This window comes from Pempheris klunzingeri, chromosome 12 (assembly GCF_042242105.1).
Source record: "Pempheris klunzingeri isolate RE-2024b chromosome 12, fPemKlu1.hap1, whole genome shotgun sequence".
Classification (NCBI taxonomy): Eukaryota; Metazoa; Chordata; class Actinopteri; order Acropomatiformes; family Pempheridae; genus Pempheris; species Pempheris klunzingeri.
Window position 1 is genome coordinate 19,599,302 of NC_092023.1, and position 27,813 is coordinate 19,627,114.

The 27,813-nt window shown below is 42.9% G+C and overlaps 3 protein-coding genes and 1 long non-coding RNA gene across 5 annotated transcripts; 2 read left to right on the forward strand and 2 right to left on the reverse strand.

Annotated features, from left to right (window-relative positions):
* Positions 1-14: 14 nt before the first annotated feature.
* mlh1 (mutL homolog 1, colon cancer, nonpolyposis type 2 (E. coli)) lies at positions 15-9,482 on the reverse strand. Of its 2 annotated transcripts, XM_070840769.1 has the most exons (20): positions 9,399-9,482; positions 5,517-5,654; positions 5,161-5,251; positions 4,675-4,773; positions 4,510-4,583; positions 4,350-4,422; positions 4,172-4,263; positions 4,026-4,068; positions 3,739-3,827; positions 3,519-3,631; positions 3,336-3,429; positions 3,102-3,255; positions 2,695-3,014; positions 1,425-1,573; positions 1,141-1,249; positions 987-1,050; positions 744-908; positions 530-622; positions 329-439; positions 15-244 (listed from the first exon to the last, which is right to left on the reverse strand). In XM_070840769.1, the coding sequence occupies exons 2-20, from the start codon at positions 5,621-5,623 to the stop codon at positions 89-91; spliced, it is 2,196 nt and encodes a 731-aa protein (XP_070696870.1). In that variant the 5' UTR covers positions 5,624-5,654; positions 9,399-9,482; the 3' UTR covers positions 15-88. The 2 variants fall into 2 exon arrangements, with proteins under 2 accessions (XP_070696870.1, XP_070696869.1); XM_070840768.1 differs by lacking the exon at positions 9,399-9,482 and having other exon boundaries at positions 5,517-5,717.
* Positions 9,483-14,119: 4,637 nt separating this feature from the next.
* On the forward strand, positions 14,120-22,388 carry fam83ha (family with sequence similarity 83 member Ha). Its single transcript, XM_070840864.1, has 4 exons — positions 14,120-14,563; positions 14,672-14,836; positions 15,598-15,722; positions 16,646-22,388. Exons 1-4 carry the CDS (start codon positions 14,120-14,122, stop codon positions 21,231-21,233), a joined length of 5,322 nt encoding a protein of 1,773 aa, XP_070696965.1. The 3' UTR covers positions 21,234-22,388.
* A 1,607-nt stretch (positions 22,389-23,995) lies between these two features.
* On the forward strand, positions 23,996-25,694 carry LOC139211231 (androgen-dependent TFPI-regulating protein). Its single transcript, XM_070841516.1, has 5 exons — positions 23,996-24,148; positions 24,263-24,388; positions 24,477-24,578; positions 24,678-24,793; positions 25,529-25,694. Exons 1-5 carry the CDS (start codon positions 23,996-23,998, stop codon positions 25,692-25,694), a joined length of 663 nt encoding a protein of 220 aa, XP_070697617.1.
* A 2-nt stretch (positions 25,695-25,696) lies between these two features.
* On the reverse strand, positions 25,697-27,280 carry LOC139211233 (uncharacterized). Its single transcript, XR_011585279.1, has 4 exons — positions 27,181-27,280; positions 26,975-27,028; positions 26,751-26,801; positions 25,697-26,673 (listed from the first exon to the last, which is right to left on the reverse strand). It is a non-coding gene; the product is annotated as an uncharacterized lncRNA (long non-coding RNA).
* Between the last annotated feature and the right edge of the window lie 533 nt (positions 27,281-27,813).

A 27,813-nucleotide genomic window follows, 5' to 3' on the forward strand; every position in this document is an offset into this window, starting at 1 on the left:
ACAAACATCCAAAGTCTTGTTGCATATAAAATGTTTATTTACAGCACAAATGTTACATCAAGTGTAAAAGAGGAATCGTGTGGTGGATTTAGCACCTCTCGAACACTTTGTAGAGATCAGGTAAGTTGGCGATCTGCAGCACAGTGCCGTCCTCGCTGAAGTTCTTCGGGGGGCTGAGGAGGGTTCGCAAAGCTTTGAAGATGATGTGCTCAACTTTCCAACGCCACGAGGCCGCCTCAGCATCCTGAAACGAGCGTTGCGCATCACGCTTCAGTTGCTTGTCATTAATGTTACTGTAAAGCGAAGTCAGTTGCGCCCTCCCTCCTACCTGCTCCTCTCCAGGCTCGGCCTCCAGCACGTACTGCTTCCTGATGGAGTAGAACGCGCTGCACTCCTTGCTGAAGTCCCTGAAGCACTCCTTTTCATTGTCCCAGTTCACCTGCACCACACCACCAAGCAGATGCCTTTAGATACAGTTTGTGCGTCCAGAAATTACTGTAAATGATGAGAGACCTAAAAAGTAGTTCACCTCAGTGGCCAGGCGCAGGATGAACATGGGGAGGCCCTCCATGATGGGGGTGTACTTGTCCAGCAGCAGCGGCAGTCCTGTTAGATTTCCTTCCTGCAAAGCACAAAGCTCAGTCTTACAACATGAAACATGACTGGCAGCAGAAATTTACTTCAGAATTGACTGTTTTGAAGGATTTATGTGACCCACAGACCACCACCCTGTACACACTGACCTGGTCTATCTGCATGGAGAAGTAGTCATCCAGCATCTCAGATTTCTTCTTCAGGAAGTCGACTATGTACTGAGCCAGGCCTTCTTTGGGACCATCCTCTTCTGTCCAGCCGCTCTCCTCGGAGTCCAGAGCCAACATGGCCAGGTCATAAAGTGGAGCCGGTGTCTGAAGCCACATAATCAGCAGTAAAAATCATACCATGTACAGTGGATTATAATCCTTCGCTATCCAGACTTTACTCACAGAAAGTCTTAGTACGCCGAAGTTCCCAAAGTCGTAGATGAGTATTTGGTTGAAAAGCTCCTGGCTGCAACAAACAAAAGAGCGAGATGAGACATTAAGCAGCAGGCTGAGCCAACCTGGGCTGTGAAGAGAGTGTGTTTCCTGTGGCTCTGACCTGAGTTTGGTGGTGTTGAGCAGGTACAGTTTGGTGTGATGTTGGATCAGGGTCCACTGGGGGTTGACGCAGCCCACAAACGAGTGGTTCTGCAGCATTTCTTGAAGACCTGGAGAAATCGTGTGCTCAGATGAGGAAAACTGTATCGACAAGTAAAAAATAAAGTTGTCTAGTTGAAGAGTAAAAAACTAGTTATGGAGACGAGTCAAAGTAAGATCACTGGAGGTGTGAGAGACGGCAGGTGAGTTACTTATGAAAAACTACATGATGCATGTTTTGTTCACCCGTGTGTGTGTTCTCAGGGATCTCCGTTCGCAGCTCTTTGATGCTGGTCAGTTTTATGACACGTCTCTTGGGTGTCTCCGCAGCCGTCAGGTCCTCGTCTTCCTCCTCCTGCTGCTGCTGCTGCTGATGCTCCTTTCTGGGTCGCTTCCTGTCCCAAACACACACACACTGCTGTCAAACCTCCAACATCCATCCATCTCCGGACAGTAACTCACACAAGCGGACACAGTAAGACTTGGAAATGTTTACACCGTTTGTCACACACTCTGTGGGCTGCAGATAAGTTTTGTCCTGTAATTACAAAAGCAACATGAACTTGAGAAGTTAAGGCTGCGTCAGTTACTTTTTCAGCCACATGGGGGCAGAGGAAATCCACAATTTAATGACTGTAACTTTGCCACATGATTACTTTATGAAGTTGTAGTGACTGGGTTAGCAGAAAATTCCAAATTTACACATCAAGCAGACACTTCCCCTCTCTGCTGTTTGGTGCTGGAGCATACACTGGATTTATCAGAACCTTGGTACAGAAAACTGAATTAATGAGAGCAGGAAGGTGGTTTGTCACAGTAAGCAACGTCTTTGATTAAAAATGAATTATTAATAAATCAAATTAACACCTTGTAGTTGTGTGTCTCCACCAATCAGTCAAGTTGCAGTTTACATCCATGTCTGTCCAGAACCGAACACTGATTCAGCCTCCGATCAAATGTGAAACACAGTCACAATCTCTCCTTCTGTTGCTGAGTTATAGAGTTGAATAACGGCCAGAAGGTCACTAGAAGTGTTTGTTTATGCCACTAACAGGATCAGATTGTGATTCAAAGTGTCTGACAAGATTACAGAAAGGATCTATACAGACACAGACCTGTAAGATCCTGGTTAAAAGGTTAGTTCGATCCAACACAATATTTGTGTAACACACAATGACACAAACTAATCAATCGAGGCAGCGGTAGGTAACACCTTTGTTCTGCAAGGTAAAATCACTATTTATGTCAATGGAGTCTGGTTGGTTTAAAATAGCAAAAAATAGAATGGTGTTGTCATTACAGCCCATTCAACCACCCGATCTCGGCTGCCGGCAGAGGCCTCTACTGGACCAATTCTAGACGTTTTTGTACCTACCAGTCATTTCAGACCCAACATATGTGGAAATAGGACCCAGGTTTAAAGATATTGAAGTAATCCTTTAATTATCTGCTGACATACACTGACACACCAAATGTAGTATTGGCATGGTTCATTTTTTGAAAGGAAGTCAATCACCTTTGAACGGCATCAGCATTGTCTTTGCCGTCTTTTGGCACCTCTGCTCCCGGCTCATCCAGGACCTCCAGCATGTCTGCATCATCCACCTCTACAGCGTCAGGTTGGGTGGCTTTGGTCACAGGCTCCGTGCTGCTGGGACCTGCTGGTTCAGGGTCTGGAGGCGGCTTCTCTTTGGGCTGGAGGAAGGCGTCCAGCTTCTGAGCGCGACAGTCGGTCCTCACCATCTGATGTGCGTAGACTCGCTCGCTGGACTCCGCTGCTGCACTGGAGGACTTAACCTCACCGCCACCTGAGACTGACAGCCCTGGCAGCAACGTCTGCACAAACACACAGTGTAAGTGTCATCATACACCCACATTTCAAGTATGTATATACACAGAGTTAGTGATCCAGTCATTTCATACCTGAGTGAAATATGTGCGAGAGGAGTTGGAGCCCAGAAGTTTATTCTCAATGTGCTTCTGAATGCTCTCGATGACACTGTCTTCATGCAAGAAGTGCACCTCGTGCTTTGTGGGGTGCACATTCACATCTACATTCTGCGGAGCGATCTCTAAGCTGTGATTAGAAAGCATCAGATTAAGTTAAACAGAATAGAATCCATTGTAGAAAACCGAAAAAAATGCATGTTAAGCTACCTGAGGTACAGAAAAGGGTGTGTGTTCTTGGGGAGGTATGCGGCATAAACAGTCTCCACTGCTTTCTTCAGAGCACTTGACTCCACCAGACGATCTGAGACGTCACACATCACAATCTCTATTTAACTAAGTGCCGTCAAAAGACTCAATCATCTTTTCCATTAAGTTTTCCATGATACGTACGGTTGATGAAGAGGATCAGGATGCATTTCTTGACTGAGTAATTTGCGTTGGAGATGTAGCCTTTCATCTTATAAGCGAGCTTCTGATCCTCGCTGCCGACTTCAATCAGCTCCCTGAGAACGTACAACAAAAGAGTCGGCTGGTGTTGAGAGACAAGAGGTCATAGAAGAGCAGAGAGCATCGATAGATTTATTTTCTTTCTCTCTTGGTTGATTAATACCTGCTGACTGCATTGCCAAAAACTCCTCGAATATTATCCACTACAGATGCGTTGGGTAGAGTCCTCACATCTGCTACTGTCTCTCCTTGCTGGAAAAACAGACCATTAGTAATATTGTAACCTTTTTGTTTTTGTCAATGCACACACACACACACACACACACACACACAAGGGAAGCATACATAGAAATCTAGTAATACTGTGATCAGTCAACATTCTTCCTCAAGAAAAAGTAATATCCTGCATCAGTAAGGTGTTTAAAAACAGAGAGAGAAAGCACATCTCACCTTTTTAACTGAAAAACTTTTTCCTGAATTGTGTATGGCGTACCTTCAAAATAAAACATTAATATACGAGTGTGATCCAAACACAGTGGCGTTCATCTAAAAAGCAGGAATCATGGGATAGAAGAAGTTAAGCTGAGATGGCAGACCTGCTGACAACATCCACAATCCTTGAGTACTCATCACTGGGGCTCTTTAAAGCTTTCCTCCTGGTGGACACGTTATAGAAGAGGTCCTCCACCTGCACACAGGAGGAGCAAACTGCTGCAGGTTTCTGAGCATCCGTAAACTTCACTCTGCAATAGTCGATCTGCGCAGCAAACTCACAAGAATCTGTGTTCCCTGGTTTCCAGCACACGGTTTGGGAGGGCCTTTCAGTTTGCCATCGCTGTAGCTGGCTCTGCACAATAACAGGAAACAAGCTGTACATCACAGGTGTACTGTAGCTGAGGAGAAGAGAGACTAGAGGGGTGACCTGTCAGCACACCTGTAGGCACACTTGGCATCAGCTGTCTTAGTCGTTATGGTCACATGGGCAACATGGCTTATGCTAGCAAGGGCCTGCGAGCAAGAACACAGACGACACAATGTGGTTAGCAGCAAAGTGTACGTCGACCTTTAAACAATCCGAAGGCAGACACACACTGCTCACCTCTCCTCTGAATCCATAGGTTGCAATAGCCGAGAGGTCCTGAAAGGTCTGGAGCTTGCTGGTGGTAAACCTTTCACACACTATTTCCATATCTTCTTTCTGCCTCAGAAATAACAGCTTGGTCAGAAAAATGTAGAATTAAAAAGGCTGCAGCATCATTCTTCAGAGAGTCCCAGCTACCAGGGGCACACACACACACACACACACACACACACACACACACAGACAGACACACACAGACATACACACACAGACACACACACACACACACACACACACACAGACACACACAGACACACAGACAGACAGACACACACACACACACACAGACACACACGCACACACACACACACACACACACACACACACAGACACACACACACACACACACACACACACACACACACACACACACACACACACAGACACAGACACACACACACAGCATCTCTCCATGCTTTTTGCTGAGTTACCACAGTCACACACCCTGATGCCTGTGCCGTTGTCCTGGATCTGGATCAGCTTCAGTCCGCCGTCTTTCACCGTCACCTGGATGTTTGTGGACTTGGCATCCAAACTGAAACATTTAAAAACACAAATTAGAGTTGTCATACATTATCTATAGATTATACTTTACATTTTAGGAGGAATTCTGCAGTCAGGTCTCACAGGACTGTTACTGTGTTACAGGTGTTGATAAGCCTCCCAAAGTGATGTAAACAACGGAGGCACCTGACCTAAAGTGTCACCATTAATGGTTAGACTGCTGCTTATTTAAGAAACTAGTAAAATATGAAACATTAGCATAAAACTAGCTGAATATACATGATGTTGTCAGTTACCAGTTTTCTATCAGCTCCTTGACGCCGTTGGCAGGACGCTGGATAACTTCTCCTGCAGCAATACGGTTGACAACCGTCTCGTCGAGTCTCCGGATAACTCCTGCCATAGTTTCAGAGCACTAAAACAGCAGATGCCAGCTGGGAAAGCACACAGACGTGGATAAAAAGCTGTGTATTTATATTTAGGTTTAAATACGGCATCTCAACTTGTTCAAGAAACTGAGCATGCACGGGACCACAGAGGAGAAAATAAGCAGAGGCCTCACTCTCCCTAAAAATGTTAAAAATGTTACTGGCTCAACTTTCCAAATAACTGCTATAGTTAAACTTGCTCCACTTTCCCACAAAATACATCCGAAATCACATTCGATTATCGCTCAATATAATGCCTGGTTGTTGACAAAACAAAGTTGTTTTAGCTATCCTTTTCTCACGATCAAGTGAGTCATGATCGTACACAAACGATCTTTGATGAAGCTACGCGGGGAAAATGCGTGAGGGTGGCGTGGCTGCGTCATGCCGCAGGTGGACGTCATTGGCTGAGAGTCTTCTTCTCTGGTAAATATTTTGGTACATTGTAACTTTGAAATTTGCACAGCGCCTCATAAACGTAGACCATTACAGTCTGTGCTCATAACGATGGAATGTTTTTGTTTTAAACACAACCTGACTATTTGTCCACATTAAGCTTTTGCCAAAAAACCAAAAGAATCCAAAGGTAATTTACATCAATATCTTCTCTGCATTGCACTTTTCTGTGTACATATGACTGTATATCATAATCATAATCACTGAAGTTTGTTTTCATTTCCCTCTTTTAGTACTGATGATACACTGTGTGTGTGTGTGTGTGTGTGTGTGTGTGTGTGTGTGTGTGTGTGTGTCTGTCTGTCTGTCTGTCTGTCTGTGTTTGTCTGGCATGTACCACTTATAAGTAACAAGATGAAGTCAATTGTCTCCTTGATGGAGGTACCTTCTGCTTAGTATGCAAAGAGGTCAGAGGTCAGAATCAATAACAGATCAATACTTGTACTGGCAGCTATGCCAACTGGTTCTCTTCCAATTGTGAGCTACTGAAGAAGTTAGCGTAAATCATTAACACAATGAAAAGTCCAAATTCCAGGTCCAATAATCTATAGGCACATTTCAACCAAATCCTTTTAATGTAAAGTGGATTCACTCCCACCAGATAATTTAGCCCATTATGGTAAATCTCCGTTATCTAATATGTTAAATATGGGCAAAAAATGTTTACAAACTTAGATTTTCCAGCATGAAAAATGCTACACAGTTTTTCCTGCATTGCCTTCTTCCACATCATCTTATAAGGGAATCATTATAATCTTCGACTGTGCACGCAATTTGCCAGACCACACATGTGTCTGCATTCCTCACAGAGTCACACGTCTTTTGGGGGGATTTTCTATCAGCAGAGCCGTGGTGCTCTGCAAAAATACAAAAATGCTCTCAGAGATGTTTTATGATGATGTATTTTTGCATGAAAATGAATGTCATCCTCTGTGATTGTTGCACAGAGTGAAAAAATATGTTGCTAGGCTGCTAAACCTCAGCCTCAGGCAAGATGACCTCAACAGAATAAAATGCCATAAGTCGGCTGTCCGGGGAGTGGTGCTGTTTGGATGTCATGACCAGGTTTCTCAATACAGTTCAACCAGGACCCAGTTCTGGCTGTGTGAAAGTCATGTTGGAGCACACTATCCTCAAATCCCTGCATGGAGAAAACAAAAAAAAACTGAGGTCAGATAGTGAAAAATGAATTAGACATGGGTTGACTTTGAACCAAACATATTCCTAAACTTTTAGTTCAATATTTGTGTTGGATTTGAGAGTGAAGCATAAAAGAATTTATTATCATTCATTATGTGTATCTTAGAAACCCACAGAGATGTGATCTGATTTGACTCCACAGTTTGTAGGGGCAGACATTGTGATATTAAAAAGTAACGATACAGTCTTGATGCTCTTTCTCATGCAGTAACATCATACTTCTGACCTGCAAATCCCACCACATTCCAGGGCAGCATGTGAACAAGGAGCAGTCAGTAATAAAAATGGGGCGTTCCTGTGTAAACTATGTCACTATATACAGAGGTATAAGCCTATACAAAGCAGCCCTGAGAGTTAACTTGGCTTGGTTTAGTAAGTTCAGCAGCTGGTTGTGCTGCTCTTTGAGCTTTTGCCAACCCGACCTCAGAGCCATGAACCAGCTAACCGCAGCCAGACAACAGCCAACGACACAACCTGAAAGGTCACTGGAAGTATGAAAGGAAGTCAGCTTGGAACTGACAAACAAGTGGAAGAAATGTCACGTCCTACTCTGTACAGTTGTTGCATCCATATTCATCGTATCACATGCATCGTATTCAGCTCAGAGTGACCTCTTTTTGCAGCTGAACCACTGCGTTCACCCACAGAGACAGGAGTGACATCACTATGATGTCAAGCACATTTTTCTATTAAGTCCAGATGTGTGCTATACCACTCTGGCACTGATCCTGCACTTGTTTAAGTTGCTCCACATCGGCTGCTATTGCCTATGCATCGTAGATGTACTTCGGGCGGGGGGGGGGGGTTAGGATGTCCGTCCTGAGACATGTGTCACTGACTCAACGCAGGATATTCCACTTTGTGCTGTAGCTGCAGGATGCGTCACAGGATATAATTAGAATACAATAGAAGTGGAAATATTTCAGGCAATTTAAAAAAAAACCACCAGAACGTAAACCACAGTTATACAAGCACATTCTCCATCTAGTCTGTGTAAATTTACTCTGAAACTGTAAACAATGTCTTCACCCAACGAGAGTGTGGGTGGGGTCAGAACTGGTTGTGTATGTCACAGGCCACCGAGGTCTTCATTTTTCTTTTGCTCCCGCTTCTGTTTGCTCTCTCCTTTTTTTTCATTACTGAAACTCAGATTACGACTGATTCAAAGAAGAAGCCACCGACACGCCTGTAGCGACCTGCCATGACAGGCACGCACAAGCATGCATGCTAATGTGATTCCACATTTGCATGCACACCAAACAGAAATCAAACTTCATGCGGCTGAAGAGGATTCTCCAGAAAAAGATTCTAAATCTTATAGTACTAATATCTCGTAATAACCCACACGGAGCGAAACACACTCCTAAATACATAAACACTGTCAGCAAGCAAAGTGGCAGTCAAATCAGATGCAAATGCGCACCTGCCCCAGAGTGGTGCACCCACTGAGAGGAGCACAGTCAGCATTTACAGTCCCCCCAACATGAGCTCGTAACACACTTGAAAACAGAGGCGTCCACCCTCAAACACAACCTGGAAGCATTCCACACCTCCACGCTGCCGTGTGTCTATACATTCCACACTGACAAGAGCCTGTTGTTTCTACTGCTGCGGTTTTGTCTCACTTGTGTGTTTATGTCTGATGCTTTCTCCACCAGCGAGGTGATGATCTCTGGCTCGACACCATCGGCCTCCTCTGACAAAGCTGTGGAGTGATCGGCTGCCATCAAACCCAATGACAGCGGGGCTGAAGGGTATCTCTTAGAGACACTAAATGTTGTGGGAATACAATCATCTGTGGAATTCGTCATGGCCTCTCCAAGTGACAAATATAGAGGAGAATGTTTGTCCTCTAATGATAAGGGTGGTCTCTCACACATTCACTGCTGATCTAAAATCAAACTATAGATGGCTTCTCTTCTTTACAATAATGTCTGAGAATGTTAAAATATTAACTGAATCACTGGTAGATGTTGTACCATGACCAGTCATAGTCCAGTCCAAGTGTAGTGACTTGTGCTCATTTGTAACTGTGCTAATTCATCATCCTCTTAATTCCGCCGTCATCATCTCTGTAGGAAAGCATTATCTCACCTCCTCGAGAGCTGCTAAGACTTCCTGTACACTCCGTCAAATGAGGCATCTACAGATGGATTCTGCAGCTGCTGCTCTTTCCTCTTATCCTTTGTTCTCCCTTCCTCTTCCTCCTCCAGCTCTCTCCTTATCAGCAAGACAAAAGCCTTGAGACATGTAATAAACAAACAACACATGAACGCATGTTTTCCAAGGCAAACAAAAAAGTGGTGGTACTGTATACTCAAAGTGCTTTAACAGTAGCAACTTATTCAAGTAGCTCCACCGACCAAAGATAGAAACTATTGCATGCTTATACCTTATGCCCCCATACACAATGTTAACACGCTGATGTTTAGCTGTTTGCCATGTTCATCATCTTATCTTAGTCCGTTAGCTCACTAACATTAACGTTAGAACAAAATCACAGCAAAGTGCAGCTGAGGCTGATGGGAATGTTATTAGTTTTGCAGGTATTTAGTCGTAAAATCAAAGTACTGGGCAAATTAAAACTTCGACCCAATGATGACGATAGATGAAAAATCAGAGGACCAACAAAGTTATTACACTTCATCCTGACGGATGAGGGATAAAAGTTTTCATCAAATTTCACGACAATCCATCCAGTTGTTGTTGACATTTCAGTCAAAACCACATGTCGACATCATGGTGGCGCTAGAGGAAAAGTCAGTGTATTATCCCAGTCAGATTCATCCTCTGGGGACCATTAGCGTCCATACAAAATTTCATGGTAATCTATCTGGAACAAAGTGGTGTATAGGCCAACCAGCCGACACTTCCATCCCTAGAACCATGCAGCTACAGTGCCTTGATCCTTTTTGCCGCCTGTTTGGGCATGTGAGCACCCACACTAAAATAATCTTGTCTATACCAGTCTGACCCCACCCTTTGATTGAAGTTATTCATTTCACCATTAAAGTATTCTGTGGTCAACTATCCTTGTGCCATCCTTGTGTTTCCTCTTCTGCTTTGAAAATGCAGATTTGAATGTCCCCTTCGCTATGCTACCACTCATTTACTTAAACCGAAAGTTTAAAGGTCATCATTTTAGAGTTCATGTGGAACAAGGGAAGCACAGCCCTCAGTTTGATAAAATCTACTGTTTACAGTAGATTGCTACAAATCTGACCCCCGCTGTGTAAGACTGTGTGTATGAAGTGTATCTCTTAATACTTTAAATAAACCAGACTAAGCCTACAAGGGCTCCATGTGGACACACTTGTCAGTATAATCTAATGTACTGTGTTGTCTACTATGTGTTCTGCACAATGTGTCCTGTACAATGCTGTGTCTTAGTCTGACTTTAACAATAAGCGTTCATTTTGAAGGGCATTGTGTTATCACACAAATCATATCACTTGTGCTTTCTGTGTGTCATTCCTACATTCCTGGGGATGTTTTATGAAGGGGGAGGGCTCCAGCTCAGATTCAGCGTTTGGTCAAGTTCGTGTTTCGTAATCAAAGCTGTCAATCATAAAACCGAAAGGCAAGACACCAGTTGTGTTTTCCGGAGCACTGCACGGGTCAAAGCAGTGCCGCGGTGAATGCTGCCCTGTGGTATGTCGTGTGGCAACTATCTATGAACATTAATTCTGATGTTTCTATTCCAGCTGCTCCTCTGTGTGCCTTGGGTGGTGCCTGAAGGGAACAATGAGGGATTGTCCTCATGTCTTCACTTGAGCAGCTACATTGCATCACTTCCTTTACTTTGGTTAGAACAGATTTCTCCCTGACGAGGCTATTTTAGGTCTTAGTGTGCAGCAACCATTAAAGGGAAAGCACTGGATTTAATCTCCCTCTCTCTCTCTCTCTCTCTCTCTCCTTTCAGGGTTTAACAAAACATGTGCCACAAGGTCCTATCTTGGAAACACAGATAGCCTCCCTGCAACTTCAAAGCAAGGTTTTCCACATAAGCTGTCTCAGTAAACCACAGAATAAAGATACACCACAGCCTGTCTGGTCAGGTAATATCATTTCAGTCTGTGGGCATGATTGTAAATGGTGCAAGAGAAATTGCTAATGAACCATGAAGATAAAAGAATGAATGTTGCCACCATGTTGGCAGAAGTGGCCTCTCCTGCAGGGCTTGACGCTTTCTCACCACTTTGTCTTGCTCCATTCTTTTGTTTGTGTTATTAGACTCCACCTTCATCAAAGGATTCAGGGCAGAATAATCATCCTCACTCTGTTTCTCCATTGTTTGTTGATATCATCGTTACACTAAGAGGTTTTCTTTGTTACCATTCAAATATTTAGGCCATAATGCTACATTACACTCTTACACTAGAGGTCGGCTGTCTGATATAATTCCCTTTTTTCTGTTTGCTAGCCACGCCTGAGCATCTTACCGATAGTTTCATCCCCAATGTGTTGCAGGTCTGATCATTTCTGACTGGTTATGCCCCCGTGCAATCATAGGTGTCCTTGTATAGGTAAGTGGGACATGGTGGGCCCTACGCTGTCCTCAGTTAATGGCTGTGTAGTAAATAAGGAAAAAATAAAACTCAAGAGACTCGTTCAAGACTTAGCCTGTTATTAGCCTGTAAGAATCAGAAGTTATCTATTGTTATCTACGCCCTTCTATGTCAAAACGATTACGTGTGATGCCTTAATGCATATAATTAAGCACCACCCTTTTTCAAAATACTGCCGGACACGTCAGCATTTCAGCAGGATTGGATTATTTCAACAAAATGGACTGTGGGCCCCCACCGACCACCCAGATGTTATAATTATTTGCAGAGGTTAGTAATTGGTTTGGTGACGAAGCAAGAATGAATCTAAGATTATGCACCATGTAAACAGAATGTAAACTGTATTCATAACGGCGTATAAATACCTAAAATAGTTACATTACTGTAGTTTATATTGTGCCTTAGGGGCACATATTAGCACCAGTGTATACTATGTGATGTGCAGGTATACCTACGGAGACAGCTCCAGGACTTTCTATATACCCACATGAAAATGTGCAAGGACAATAACAATTTGTTTTTGCAAGTACTGGCTCTAGACATGCATTTAGATGCCCTAACCCTACCCCTAGATGATTATTATTTATCATTATGTTAGTTTATTTAGAATGTAATTTCCTTATTATCCATTGTTATTATAATCACTTAACTATTAATAACTTTTTTAAGGAGTAACAATATATATGGTTTTTCAGATATAGCACAATTAGATGTGTGGCAGCAGCAGTGGGTCAGTGGACAGATAACAGATGTGCAGAGTTCAGCTGCCTCACACACACACACACACACACACACACACACACACACACACACACACACACACAGCTGTCAGGAGCAGAAGTGAGCCAACAGAGGAGCTGCCTGCAGCCCAGCCGAGCCGAGGCGGGGCGGGATCAGTCTGCAGCAGTTTTTCTTTCTCTGAGCTCCTGCTCAAATATTCTCGCCAACATGCCTCGAGCATGACAGTAAACTGGTTCAGCTGGGTAACGAGACAACAGCAATGTAACAGAAAACTCGAGAAGAGTCCCATCTGGACTAGAAGCGCGACGCGGCGGGGAAGAAAAACACGGAGAAGGAGGCGAGATGAGCGGCTCAAAGTTTGACCTGCGAACAGCTTGACGCGTAAAAACATCGGTGGGGTGAGTCGGCCGATCAGCGCCGGGCCTGACGGCAGCTCTGACATGTGGCCTGTTTTACGGTGTTACCTGGCTGCCCTTTACTTCTCTGACATGTTGTCTCGGTCTCAGCGGGGGGAAAAGTCTGCACAGAAAGTGTGGATCTGACTTTAAGCTCTGAACGGTGACCAGTGAGTGAAGTATTCTCTGATCTCGGCCTGTCTGCGGGTTTTTTTAGCTGTTGAGTTTGGACTGTTTTATTTCCCCTCATCTCTGTCAAATGTGGCTGCTTCTCATGAACTTGCAAATGGAGACTTGGGTTTTTGGCCAGAGGGAGGAGCCGCACCCATAAGCCATGTATCTGTGGTTAGATTCCTCTTTCACTGTGTTTTCTTTTTTCTGTTTTACTAGGATATTATTCTAACTGAGAGGATCCCTGTACTAAGGGCCGCACCTCTTGTGTGGAAGCTACAGATCTGTTGAACTCTCTGATTTTAGGGCATAATGAGCTGCAGGTCTGGCTGACATGGTTGGAATAAATATAATGACATTAATACGGTTCTTTTTGTTTTTGATGTATATTGCAAAATGGCAATTGGGTGCAAAAATCACATATCAAATAGTTAAAATGTTGCTCAGTTCGACTGTATGCAACTATTGTGCTCTACAAGTAAAATCATTCATATGGATAACAAAATTATGTGAAATGGCAACAGGATGTGATTATATCACAGTATAATTCTTTCTATTGGCAATAAACCATAATCATGAATTCATGGTTTGCAACTTATCATTGTTTTCTCTGCTGATTAATCGGATGGTCTTTAAAATGTCAAAAAGCACTAAAAACAGTCCCAGACTTTCCATCCAGAGCCCAAGGTGAGAGCCCTGGCCCATCTTGTCAGACAAGTCTGTGTTCATTTTACTATCATAAAAGATGTAGAAATATAGCAGTTAGTCACATGAGAGATGCTGAAACCGACAAATAGTGAAATTTAACAGATGGTGGATTATTAGTATTGTTGCAGATCCATTTTTTGATGAATTGTTGCAGCTCTGATGAAATTATTGTTCAGAACTATCTCGCTGGTATTCTTGTGCTATTTGGTGACACCCTTCCTCTGCCTACAGTATGGCACGTCGCTCTCAGTGTTCCTCTGCTGGGGATAACCCCCTGGACCCCAACTACCTCCCTCCCCACTATCGGGAAGAGTACCGCTTGGCTGTTGACGCGCTGGTTGAGGAGGACTTGGAGGGATACTATCAGTTCCTCCAAAAGGCAGACGTGGTGGACTTCCTGTCCCTTCCTGAGATTCAGTATATCCAGGAATCTGTTCAGGTTCCCGAGCAGAGCGACCACCCTGAGCAGCGTTTTCTGGAGCTTGGGGAAGATGGCTCCTCGGACACTTACTGGCCCATTCTGTCTGACCTGGACGCCCCGGGTTTGGACCTCGGCTGGCCGCAGCTGCATCACTTCATCGGGCCCACAGAGGTCACCACCCTGGTCAACCCCCCTGAGCCAGACATGCCGAGTATCAAGGATCAGGCCCGACGACTTATCAAGAATGCTCAGCAGGTAGAGCTTTGGCTTTCTGTCATCCGTAAATTGTCTCTGAAGTGTCATCCTCCTGACAGTGCTGTTTTTAGTTTCTGTTGTTCTGTTGTTGTTTTTCGATCTCCATAGGTGATTGCCATAGTGATGGACATGTTTACTGATGTTGACATTCTTGCGGATATTCTCAATGCTGCCATGAGAAATGTCGCCGTCTACATCCTTCTAGACAAAGAGAATGTACATCACTTCGTCAACATGGTGTCCAACTGCAGAGTCAATCTACAGAGCATTCAAGTGAGCACATATTCCTCTCAAGCATGTTACATGTCAGTGCAAGCACTCAAATAGAGCCGTATTATACATTTCAATTCAACGAGTAAAACAGAAAAGGCAGCTTACACATTTGAAATTTATTCCCACCACACAGCACAGCCCACCCACCACAGCACACTCTTTCCAGCCACTTTTGGGAATGTTTTTGAGCAATTTCTTTAAAAAAAAACAAATGAACACTTAACATTTAGGGTCTTTATATCCACTATTTATATTTCACTTTGACTACAGTTTGACTACAGAAGCTATGACACATGAAATATGCTGATGCAATGTTACAGCAGGTTTTTAAACACTACGTGTGGTATTCAGCATTTTTTTTAGTTCTCAGCAAAGAGATCAGACACAACAATGACTTTATCCTACTAACATGTACTGTCTGTTTATCTAAAGTTTGGTACAGCTTATTCCCCTGTGCTGTAGAGCTCCACAAACTATTGAAAAGTTATCATTGAGTCTTAATGTCGCACTGGGTTTCATGTTCTCCTTTATTACGCTGTAGATGGGCACTGGAGTTTGTTCTGAGTAATTTTCCCCAGTAGACACAAATCACTGTAACTGCATATTACTGTAAAAGGGAACTTGAAATGCAGCCATTTTCCATCTCCCTATTTTGGAAGTGGAAGTCTTAATGTAATGCTGCCATCTAGTTTGGCTACATCAGTATATGTACCACTTCAGCTTATTACTAATTTTTGGGTGATTTGATTGGTGTCTTTCAGTTTTTACGTGTGAGAACAGTGTCTGGCATCACGTATCACTGTCGCTCGGGGAAATCCTTCAAAGGCCAGATGATGGATCGCTTCTTGTTGACAGACTGCAGGGCTGTGCTGAGTGGAAACTACAGGTGAGCCTATTTAAACTTGCCACTGGGGATGTTAATATATTACCAGTTCAACAGTTAAAACATATTAATATTGCTTCTGCTGCTACAGTGCTTCCACAAACTAAATCAAATGTCAAATCAATCAAAAATGAACTGAGTTGGGTAACAATGGAGGATTTTATTGGATAAAACCTTTTATTTAGCAGTTTGTCTGCTTGTTTAGTTTATGGCCAAATTAAGCAGCTCAAAGCAGATGAGCCGAGCAAGAAGTCAGACATAGGAAAGGCGTAAAGAATTCAGTCCATTTTCAGAATAAAACATCCTGTTCAGACCTCCAATTGTATATCCCATCACTGCATTAATATTATTCGATAACCGGTGGACCATGAGAGGTTAAAACAGACAAAATAAGAAACGTGCTTGTTATGTTAGAAGCATGAAAGTCAAATGGCAAAAATCATGGAAAATGACAAAATCAACAAAGCAAGTCAACTAATCTGCCAGGCAAAAAGCTACGCTTCTGAAATGCTCCTGGTGTGGTATGAAGCTGGATGGAACAAAACCAAACCATAGCCAGAACACAACATAGATGTGCACTGTGGAATTTTGGGGTAATTTCATTTTTTTTAAATTTGGTATTAAACTTTAGAGGAGCAAAGGTTAAGTTGAGGGGTTGTTCAGTTGTCTTGATTGTGGCACAGCTACAATCATGGGCTATCATTATGTTCCACTCAGGAACAGCTGAGTCATGTGCGACATGAAAATTCTTATACTGGCTTAAACCTATTAGCATTGCAAGTTGCCACAGAAAGCTTCTACTTATCATTTATTATATATAATTTATGTTTTTATGAATGTATTTAGTCTGTATAGCTTGCATAAATATCTATACCATGAATTAAGTGCTTCTGTTAATTCCCACTTATTGTCATGTCCTTGTCCAGCTTCATGTGGTCTTTTGAGAAGCTTCACCGTTGTATGGCACACCTTTTCCTTGGACAGCTTGTATCGACCTTTGATGAAGAGTTTCGTATTCTGTTTGCTCAGTCCCAGCCGCTGATAATTGAAAATGTGCCTGCTCCTGTGGATGATTTTAGCATTTCACAAAAGAGGCAGTACCCAAGTGAAAGACCTTCACTGTACAGAGAGCAGAGGAAATTTCTATCACTGGACACCGCTCATCCTGATGAATGGGCGAGATATTCCTATGATGAACCTACAGAAATGGATTGGAGAATGATGCCTCTTAAAAAGCAGGAATCCTTGCATGGCCCTGCAGACATGTACAGCAGGTTTCCATCCCAGCAATCTCGTATGGATCCATGTTTTGATCAGGGCCCCTCTAGGATGCAGATGATGGAAAATCCTGCCTTCAAACGTCACAGTTACGCTGAAGGCATTCATGGAAGATACTCATACCCATTTCTGCAACAACAAGGTATGCCAGAGCCTGATAGCCAAGGAAGACAGTTCCACAGGGGGCCGCAGCCTTATCCAGGACCGGGACCAGAGGCTGATTACGGAGGCTATGAAAAGTTCTGGAACCAAGACTTTCAGTCAGCAGATCAATGTTCAGAACCTGGTTTACCACCAGAGATGGAACCACCTGATAACTTTGACCCTGTGCTTAACTATTTGTCAACCGCCAGAAATGTAGACGTTGAACAGGGTTCAAATAGATTACCACCACCAGCAGATTTACCATTTAGTTCATCTCACCCTAAAAGATTGACTTTAGGCCAGCCATATACCTATGAAACGTCTCCCACCCCCTCAAATCCAACTGATCAGAAGCAGTTTTTCCAGGAGCCTAACACCAGCCGCAAGGATCCAATGGTGAAACAGGGGTTAAGAAACTGGAGGATTAGCTCATACCTCAGTGCCTATGACAATCCTGGAGATGAAGGCCTGCCATTGGCCCCACCTAATGCACCAGATCCTTTCGAAGAGCCCTCTAACCCCACACAGCAAACAGCACCTGGCATAGATTTATCAGCCCCTAAAATCCCTAATGTGAGAGAGTTTAAGATTCCTGCAATACCCAGGGCGAGTCAGATGCCAAGTTATGCCAAAACCACTGCACGAGAGCAGCCAAGGAAATTGCCTGATGAACCCACTGCAGTGGCGCCAGAAACCAAAACAACGCCGACATCTTCAGAATCGTCATCCACAAATGAAAGGGAAAAGACAGATGAGGCAGAGCAAAAGGAACCAAAAACTGCTGTTATTCAAAGGGAGGAATCGTTCCGTCGGAAATACAATGCAGCAGTACAAAGGAGCTCTAGGTTAAGGTCTTCTTTGATATTCAGCTCTCTGGAGCAGCAGCACACTTCACATGATACCAAGACTGCTCCAGGGCAACAGGATGGGGAAAGTGACAAAAATGAGGCAGAACAGACAAAACTACCTTTTGTTTCTCAGGTTTTGGGACAAAGAAGGTCTACTGCAAAAGAACCTGTAGAGTGGAGCCGATACATAAGGTCAGCCACTTTTGACAGCTCTGCCACAGGCTCATCTAAACCAGATGATGGAAGCACTAAAGCAGATGATAAAGATCCATCAAAGGACAAAAACCCACAGGGTCTTCCAGGAAACCCTGAGGTACAAGAGTCATCAAAACCACAAAATATAGAGCAAGGAAATTCTTCACCATCAATACCCAGATCTAAGCCTTCTGAAGCTGAGCTGCCCAAAATTAATGAACCAGTACAACCACCCATATCATTGTTCACCACTGCATATGTAGATATGAGTGATCCTGATAACAGGCTTATGTTTTTCAAAGAGTTGGCAGCAAAACGCAGAGCTGCTAAGGCTGAAGAAGCTGAAAAGAGCAAAGAGACGATAAAACCTACAACCGAACTAAAAAACAATACTACTGTCAAAAAGGAGAAAACTGAACCTAGAGAAAACGTGGCTGATACATCAACATCCAAAGGTTTGTCAGAAAAAAGTGCTACTACAAAGGATGCAGGGAAAACAGTATCCACAGAAATGTGCCACTCAGTCAGTCAACCATTAGATGCCAGTGATAAGACTAACAAGGAGGACAGTCAGGTCAGGAATGATATTAACACCCCCCAAAGCTGTAAAAAAGAGCAAACCAGAGTTTCAACTGATTCAGAGAAGATACAGCTGAAGAACATCCAAACAGCAACAACTCTGCGTGTTTCTGAAGAAGCAGAAGCACCTCAGAGCAAACCACCAGAAGAACCAAAGCTGTCAAATCCTGCTGTAAAAAAGAGTAGCTCCTGTCATCCACCTACACCAACAAGTGCTACTCCTGCTAATGTTCCTTCGCTTGCACAAGGTACTGATAAAAGTGAAAGCCCATGCCTTGATTCTACCTCAAAGGAGTCTCGTTCACTCTCACAAAGTTCAGTGGAGGTATCACCAACCTCGGCAGTTGCATCATTGGATTCTGTCATCCAAAATCCTGAATCAGTTCAATTAGAAACCAGCATCCCCTGTCCTCCACTGCTATCTGAACAACGCAGTGGATCAGAGTTCAGTTCTTCTAACCCACCAGTACAAAGCTCTTCTGATCACATTCTGCCAGAGTCTGGCTCACCCTCTTGCTCTGCTCCAGTACAGACCATATTTTCTAATGAGAACTCAAGCTCAAGCCTGACTGCCAGCATTTTATCTCCAAAGACAGCACCACAACGTCCCCAATCAACTGAGAAGAAAATCAGCCCCTCAGCACCAGACCCCTTCCAAAAACCCACCAGCCCCATAGTGTCAAATCCCTCCCAATCAGCTGAGAAAACCATCAGCCCCTCAGCACCGGAACCATCCCGAAAACCCGCCAGGCCCTTAGCGTCAAATCCCTCCCAATCAGTTGAGAAAACAGTCAGCCCCTCAACGCTAGACCCCTCCCAAAAACCAGCCAGCCCTTCAGGGCCAGAATCTTCCAAATCAGCTGGGAAAACCATCAGCCCCCTAGCGCCAAAACCCTCCAAAAAACCTGCCAGCCCCTCAGCGTCAGAACCCTCGCAATCATCTGAGAAAAGTGTCAGCCACTCAGCACCAGAACCCTCCCAATTAGTTGAGGAGACTTCACAAAAATCTACAGCTCCACGTATTAGCCAAACAGAATCTGAGTCTACCCAAACACATCTAGATTCTGTTTCCCAAGTGATGTCATCCAAGACCAGTTCATCGGTTCACTCTACACGTGTGGAATCTGATATTTCTCCTGACACATATGCTGCTGACACATCCTCATTACAGCCCATTACAACAACAGACTTTGGTGAATCTGGTGCTCTAGAAAAAGATGTTTCTGAATCAGAAAATGACTCTATACTAAAGGCTGATGGAGAGGAGTGTGAGGTTCTTGAGTCATCAAAGGATGTCAAACCTGATGGCACAACTTCAAGCCCAAGCTCCTCATCAGCTGGATCATGTTTACTCAAAGAATCTGCCCTGGAAAGTAAATCCAGATCTGATCATAATAAGACCATATCTCCAACCCTCTCCCCAGCAGACTGTCCACCTAAGCACTCTCCAGCAGAAACAAGCATTCCTGTCCAGCCAGTCTTTAGCCTTAATGCTTCACAGTTAGGAACGACTGCATCTTCTCAAGATGTTCCAATACAAGCCACCACTTCCTCTGAGCTTAACCTGACGGGATCTGTCACTCCCACTGCTGCTGAAACAGTTTCACGTTCCACTCCTTTAACTGAGACAGCTGGGTCAGTTTTGTTCCCTGAGGCTGATAAAACAGATACCAATTCTCCCCCCAAGCAGATTACAACAGTTTCAAACAAAGCCTCAATGCTCCAATCAACAGAAACTTACAGCCCAACTGAGCCTACCTCAAAAGTCCCAACAGAGCCAGATTTGCCCTGCAAAACACCTCAATCTGTCACATCTGAAACCCACCCCTCAGATCCACCAGTTCCTGCTGAAGGTACTAATATGGGCAGTCCAAATAATGCAAGCAAAGAAATGCCTGAATCTGATGAGAAAAAAACAGATGATACTGAGGCCACGAATAAGGTTAATGAAACTACCACACAGGGATCGACCTGCAGTGAGAAAGCATCTGACCAAGTAAGGCAAAATAACTGCTCAGACCTGCCAGAGATCACATCAGATGGCATCATTCCTCCGTCACAACAGTCCAAGCTGCCAAAATCAAGCCAGTCTCGCTACCACTCATCAACAGCCAACGTGCTCTCAAGCAGCAACCTCAGAGACGATACAAAGCTGCTTCTAGAGCAAATTTCTGCTAATAGCCAAAGCAGGAGCGAGGCCACCAAAGAGGCTCCTGTCACGGATGACGAGAAAGAGGATGAAGCTGACAAACACGCCAAAAGGGAGACAGAAAGAGGGACCAACGAGTCTCCTGTCACTGATGACGAGAAAGAAGATAAAGCTGACAAAAAGGCCAGAAGCGTGAAAGACGGAGAGATCAGGTCACTCAGCAGAGTGCAGCCGAAGTCAAATCAGGAGCGCGACAAGCTGCTGGAGAGGATTCAGAGCATGAGGAAGGAGAGGAAAGTGTACAGTCGATTTGAGGTATGAACATTTGGTTGGTCTTTTTGTGTCTTACTGTCATAGATGGCACCTTAAATGGGATCCAAAGAAAATTGAGTGTATAATGAAATTTAAAGCTGAATATGCAAACAAAGCATTCATCCTATGCATAGAGGAAGCAGTATAGGAGAGCTGTATCAGTGGCACTGAATCTGAACCTGGTGTCCAGATTACATGTGCTACCACCAACAAAGGGCTTCTCACCGTGAGTGAATCACCAATTTGCTTCAAGTGTGAAAATTACATGGACTGAGACTGTGTGTGTGTGATCAAATATATTTTTACTGACTGCATGGGTTAAGTGCAATGTTTGCAACAGGTCGTTTCTGTGATGAAGTCTGTCCTTGCCTTTTTACAGCATGGACAGCCATTGCATTAATGTTAGCTAGTTTATGATAAAATGTGATGTTAAAGTGTATTAGATAAACTCAAGTAGTCCAAGTCTGTGAAACTGTATAATACTGTAGTCTATATTGTAGTAATTGACAATCATGTTAAACAAAGATGTAGATAATTACACATCCATGCTGTTTTGGTGTAAATAAACTGTAACTTTAATTCTTAATCAAACATGGAATTGAAGCATGATGAACAAACCTACAGCTTAAACATGTACCTTCAATATTAATGCGTATATCATTGCACACCGTACAGTATGTCAAGTTCCTTTTTTTTCTTCTATTTAACATGATCCTGTGGGAGTCTTTGGGAGTTAAATGTAAATTTTTCATGCTGCGCCTGGTTGCCTCGAAGGGACAGTCCATCCAAAATACCCAAATTGTTTTTTATTTAGATGATTTGTGAAACAAATAAACATGAGGAAAAATTTTGTGCTTAAATGAAATTAATGGCCATATAAAGCAAACTACCTACATGGCTGGATTCCACTAGGTGGAAGTGAAGAAAATACGGGGGAGATGTTTTGTAATTTGCCTTAAACAACCCTTTAATGGCTTCTGATAATGTGCCTTTTTAAACCAAAACTTGCCATGCCTGTACATTGAAACAAGACATTCTGAAACTGCAAAGAATTGACATAACAGTGTGCAGAATTGTGCTGATAAGTTCCACGTTTTCATAATGGATCTGTGATACTTGTCTTTAGCAAAACTTGCCATTTGTAAATAAAACTTCTTGAAAGTGTTAGTGTTATTTTCTGTCTTCTGTGCACCTGGCGTTGCCAAAAGAAGTTGCCATGAGAGGCTGAAGTGGTTCAATTAATTAAATCAGGCAAAATGTAATTAATCACATGTATCAAGCACACCTTTTACACAGCAGATATTTTGACTTGTCATAGCAGGAAAAGCACAGGTGTTACTGATAAGATTGACGATGAATCCAGTTTTCAAACAGTGAGCAGTGTCAGTGAGCCAACATGCACACCAGGAGCCTGAAACTGCAGCAGCTAAATGGAAGTCAAGTTATATTATTTATGCCTGTGCTTTACCCTTGTCAGCATTTTGTCTGTAAAAAGTCCTTTTTGTTTTTTGATCCCACTAGATTGAAGTGCTGCAAAAGACAGTACTTAACCGTCTCATCACAATGACCTTTCCTGTAGCACCACCATCAGGCCAAATGTATGGGCTACTAATACCATGCAAATCTTTCAATTCATAGAGGCGTAATTCACATTTCATTCACCAAAACTCAAAATTGAAAACCAAACGTAACATTTTACAGCTACCAGTAATGACCTAAGAGAGGCACAACTGTGTCTATTTTGTCTTTGTTTTCTGATGTGAAATTAGCCTTACAGCATCACAAATGGTAAATGGTCTGTATTTGTATAGCTCCTTTCTAGTTATTTCAACTACTCAAAGCGCTTTACATGACATCCTCATTCACCCATTCACACATCATTGATTCAGGAGGAATGTAATTTGGAGGAGACTATTCTTTCATACTCATTCACACACTGAAGCCATGCTTCAGGAGCAAGTTGGGGTTCAGTGTCTTGCTCAAGGACACTTCGACTTGTTGACCCATAGGAGCTGGGGATCGAACCCCCGACCTTCTGATTGAGGGACAACCCACTCTACCACTGAGCCACACAAAGCCGCCTGCATGCTGTAGACCTCTACTTTTATTTGTTTTTACGCTACATTTAGGTATTTAGTGATGCACTTACATCTGTGCATGTATGCACGAATTAGTGTATTTCTATTTTGTGATGCAATTTATTCTACAAGGAATAAAATGTGTCAGCGTAATTTTTGTCATTGACAAAAAAAAAAAACAACTGTCCACACAGGGAGGTTAGAGGTCAAGGTCAACTACCACCCTTGCCTACCTGACATGGCTATGATTTCATGTGCTTCTGAAGAACACTTTGCACCTTGCCACCTCTTAGTGTAGTCTATGTTGTAATATCAGTGGATTTGTCGAATGATACTGATTTACTTTACTACTCAACTTGAACTGACTTACTTAACTTGGTGGGGCTCCTCTTGCAAAACACCATGAAACTAAGCTCTCACTGAATCAAATTGCCCCTCCGTCACATGCCGCAGTGCATTGGTTATGAAAGCGTAACTTCAATGCCTCATGAGAAACAGTGGACCTCTTTGTCGCGTCGTCGCTCACACATGTCTTGATAAGCTTGTGCTGAATTACACTAATCTTTAAAGAGCATTCACTGCCTGAAGTACCTCAAGTTTGAAGGGAAAACTCACAGACTTTAAGAGTAGCTTTTTCCAGTGTTTCATTTTCTTGTCTTGTCTTTTGTGAGATCAGTATAAGCTTACATTAGGATGACTTCTACCCTGAGCAGAGTGTACCACATCACAGCTTTCAGCTGGTATGCTTTCGTTGTGAAGAGCCTCGCCGCTAAGGATGGAGAAGAGTTACCACCAGGAATTTTTGTTTACGGAGGACCATGGAAGTATCTTACTTTTTTGAATTTGGTGAGAATATTACTAATATTACCTAATTATAATAGCAGCGATACATTCATGAACAATAATATTGATTGTGAAAAAAGATCATGGAAAACAATGATGCTGCTTGTAATATTTCAGTTATTACAAATGTCCTTCTTTGGACTGGCAGCAGTAAATGATCTACAACTGGGGAAAAAGTCAGAGAGTGCTCTGAAGAGATGTAAAGACCTTCTCTTCTCTGTGTTTGCCTTCCCCGTGGGCATGGTGAGAAAAATCATACACTTGTGAAACTCTTTTTTTTAAAAAAGAATTGTTCTACACATTGACTCCATGTTCTGTGCTTTTCCTTTAGTTTGTTGTTCTACTTTTCTGGACGATCTTTGCCTATGACAGAGAATTAGTCTACCCTGCTTCTATTGACACCTTCTTCCCCCCCTGGATGAACCATGCTATGGTCTGTAATTGCATTTTCAACAACCTTGACCCACAATGTAAATAATCCTGATTCTCCTGCCATAAACCATCCCACATTATTCCTACACTGTTTTCTCAGCACACGTTCGTCCTCCCTGTTTTGCTCGGAGAGGTGCTGGTGCAGCCTCACACTTACCCACAGACTAAACATGCGCTGGCAGCGTTAGGAGGCGTGGGCTTGTCTTACTTGTTTTGGTAAGTGTTTGACTCAGCAGCTTCAGTAGAATCATGGCAACACATTTAATGGGCACATAGTTAACACACAAATGTTACAGCATTTTAAGGGGAGACAATACAGGTGAAAAGGGGCCAATTTTAACTATGAAACTTGCAACTTGGTTACACATTTTCTGGCATGCTTAAATATGCAAATGAGACAATATTTAATCAAATATGCATTGACTCACATAGATCACAGAAGATTTGCATTCTGTTGGCATATTAGTGTGATAATGTTTTTGCCCAAAGGGTCTCACCTTGAAAATACATATTGACTGACTGTGTCATGGCAGAAAGCACAGCAGTGTGTAAATGTGTCTGTGCTCCCACTGTAACTAGCCTAGACTAGTCCAGCGCTGCAGCGTTTCTCAGTGCATAATTCAACAGCTGGAGGGCTAAAAACCTCCTTTGAACCTTCAATAGTTTTGGCTCACATATCAAAATACTACAGACCCCAGTGGGTATGTTGGTAGAAACCATATATATGCTTTATGTTGTGGATTAGATTTTTTTCATTGTTATTCTTCTGAGTGTTTTCCTGTTAGAATCTAACAATCAATGTAATCAGTGTCAGTGGGTGGAAACTTTGTGCCAGTGAATATTTGCTGAAGATTTACAAGTTCTTGGAGACAAGATAGTACAAGATGATCTGACAGATACTGAGAGTTTCTTTTCCTTTTCTCTCTATCTCTCCCCAAACATGTTCTGCAGGATTATATGGGTCTACTTGTCAGCTGGGATTTGGGTGTATCCCCTTCTTGGACACTTCAGCACCACTGGTTTGGTGGGCTTCTTCTTTTTTAACATGTCAGTGGTGACCTTGCTCTACGTGCTTGGCGACAAGCTCAACAGCTGTGTCTGGAGTAAGAGAAGCTGACTTTGCTGCCAGAGACAGACAAAGGATCACATGTTGATTTATCTTCAATCTCTCTCTTTTATCCCCCCCCCCCCTTGGATACAGTTAGCAAACCTTAGGTAAATATTGCTGTAAAATGAACATCACTGAGTCACCTCACTGTCTTTATGACTCTTCTCCACTTATGCTACTGTTACATCAGTTAAGCATCCAATTTATGTGTGCACTGAAAGTGAAAATTCAGTTTGTAGCTGATATATTTTGAATATTTAGTTAACTTTACTCACTTTTAACTCTTTTTCCTCACATTTGAGACAGAAATTCCTGTACAACAGCATGTTGTATAGCATTATTTCATTCCTTGTTGCCACTGTAGTCACTGTTCAGCAAACGTTGCATAATCTCCCTTTAAATGAGGTTAGGCCTAAACTTTAGCTTTACAGCTCAACAAAGGGGCCAACTGCAGCCTATGTAATCCTCCTGTCTCTATGTTTTCACTTCGTTTCCACATATTCACAGATTTCAAGTTTTACAGTTATGCAGTAATTAAATAAATGAAGCAGTCAGACTCCACCATCAAAATGATGACATCCATATTAAGCACCATTAAGTTTCCTCTATATGAATACATATATGTCAGGGGGAGTAGTTCCTAATTCATTACCAACGCCATCTTTGACCTGAATGAAGTGCATAGTTTTCCACTAATCATGGAACATCTGGAGGGGCTGCAAGAATAACTTGGCTTGTGGTAATCCGAAACACAGGACGGAGCCTCGATCTGATGTCACACATCACAAATCCATCCATATATCCAGGAGCTTCAGAGTTTTGTCCGTTTATCGCTGTGAGTGGGCTGATGTTATTTTAAAGGAGATCATCCGTAATGCAGGTCTCTGTAGCCTTTGAGATGGTGGAGATAGTTCGGATCTGCATCCACCAATCCAGCTGAAAGGATCTTGGCCAATAAATGCACATCCTCCTCAGTCAGATCCTTCTGCTAAAGAGACCAACGTTAAATATTTAATCTGAGTTGTTATAAACAAATACAGCACTTAGCTTGGGATAATGACTCACCTTCTTGTTACTGGCAGATGATTCAGGTAGTCTTTTTTGAAGGTTATTTCCCTGTCAGAGATAATAATCATTACAGGAAATCATACACTCACTGCAGTGCCATTTTTGTTTGTTTCTGTCTTTTTAAGGCTGATTCATGTCTTTATTCAAATCCATTCAAATTACGTTTTTAAACAGACAGGTTTCCATCACGCACAAGAAAAACGCTGTAAAGGTTTACTCACCTCTTTGAGTCCTTTTGAAAAGCACATTATGATGACGAGAAGGCCAACAACGGTCTGAGCATGTTAAAAGAAACCACCGGTCAGTATCACATACAGCCCTGCAGGTCACAGTCCTCTCCAGACAACTCACACACAGTTAAAAAAATTTCAAATTAAAATTGAATTACAATTAAAATCAAGCATAAGAGGAGGTTTTTTTTACTTACTCCCACCAAGTGCAACATGTGTGTTTCTCCTGGCTGTGTCCTTCATGTGTGTTGATTTGTGGCTCACTGTTCCGCCCGTTCTGAGACATGAGGTCACAGTGCGTCAGTCACAGGGGAAAAAACCATGAAGAACCAGCAATACAGGACACACGGCATTTCAACAGGCACCTGCTCTTACTCCTGAAAGATGTTAATCACGAGACAAATGCGTAAATGTCTGCTAAAAATGGGCCGTTGCTGTGAAACGAGGGCTATCATTGCATTTCGGTGTTTCCACTTTTGAATGCATCTCTTTGTCACCTGCAAATAACAATAAAAGAAAAGAGTTACGAGTGGAACATGTGATCTCACATTTTAATTCAGCATTGAGAAACACTTGGAAACACTGAAGGTGTAGGTCTAGTTGAGTTTTGGACAGTTAAACAAGGAATACAACAGGCAATGATTTTTGGGGGGATTAAAATGCTTCGAGTAGCTCCACAAGGGCTATGCTCGGAACACAGAAATCTGTGTTTCTGTCACAGATTTACTCATCAAAGTGACACCACCTGCATATGGTGGCTGCCCACTCATTTTCTAATATTATCATAATCATAAATCCCTGCAGCACGATGGCCGTAAGAGACACCGGGC

Excerpts from the sequence above, each read along its gene's own strand:
- mlh1 (XM_070840769.1), bottom strand. The coding sequence starts at position 5,623 with ATGGCAGGAGTTATCCGGAGACTCGACGAGACGGTTGTCAACCGTATT. Across the intron at positions 3,828-4,025 it reads AAAGTTTTTCAGTTAAAAAG|CAAGGAGAGACAGTAGCAGA; the intron begins GTGAGATGTGCT and ends CTGTTTTTCCAG. Across the intron at positions 623-743 it reads TCTCCATGCAGATAGACCAG|GAAGGAAATCTAACAGGACT; the intron begins GTCAGTGTGTAC and ends TGTGCTTTGCAG.
- fam83ha (XM_070840864.1), top strand. The coding sequence starts at position 14,120 with ATGGCACGTCGCTCTCAGTGTTCCTCTGCTGGGGATAACCCCCTGGAC. Across the intron at positions 14,564-14,671 it reads TTATCAAGAATGCTCAGCAG|GTGATTGCCATAGTGATGGA; the intron begins GTAGAGCTTTGG and ends CGATCTCCATAG. Across the intron at positions 14,837-15,597 it reads TCAATCTACAGAGCATTCAA|TTTTTACGTGTGAGAACAGT; the intron begins GTGAGCACATAT and ends GGTGTCTTTCAG.
- LOC139211231 (XM_070841516.1), top strand. The coding sequence starts at position 23,996 with ATGACTTCTACCCTGAGCAGAGTGTACCACATCACAGCTTTCAGCTGG. Across the intron at positions 24,149-24,262 it reads ATCTTACTTTTTTGAATTTG|TTATTACAAATGTCCTTCTT; the intron begins GTGAGAATATTA and ends GTAATATTTCAG. Across the intron at positions 24,389-24,476 it reads TTGCCTTCCCCGTGGGCATG|TTTGTTGTTCTACTTTTCTG; the intron begins GTGAGAAAAATC and ends CTTTTCCTTTAG.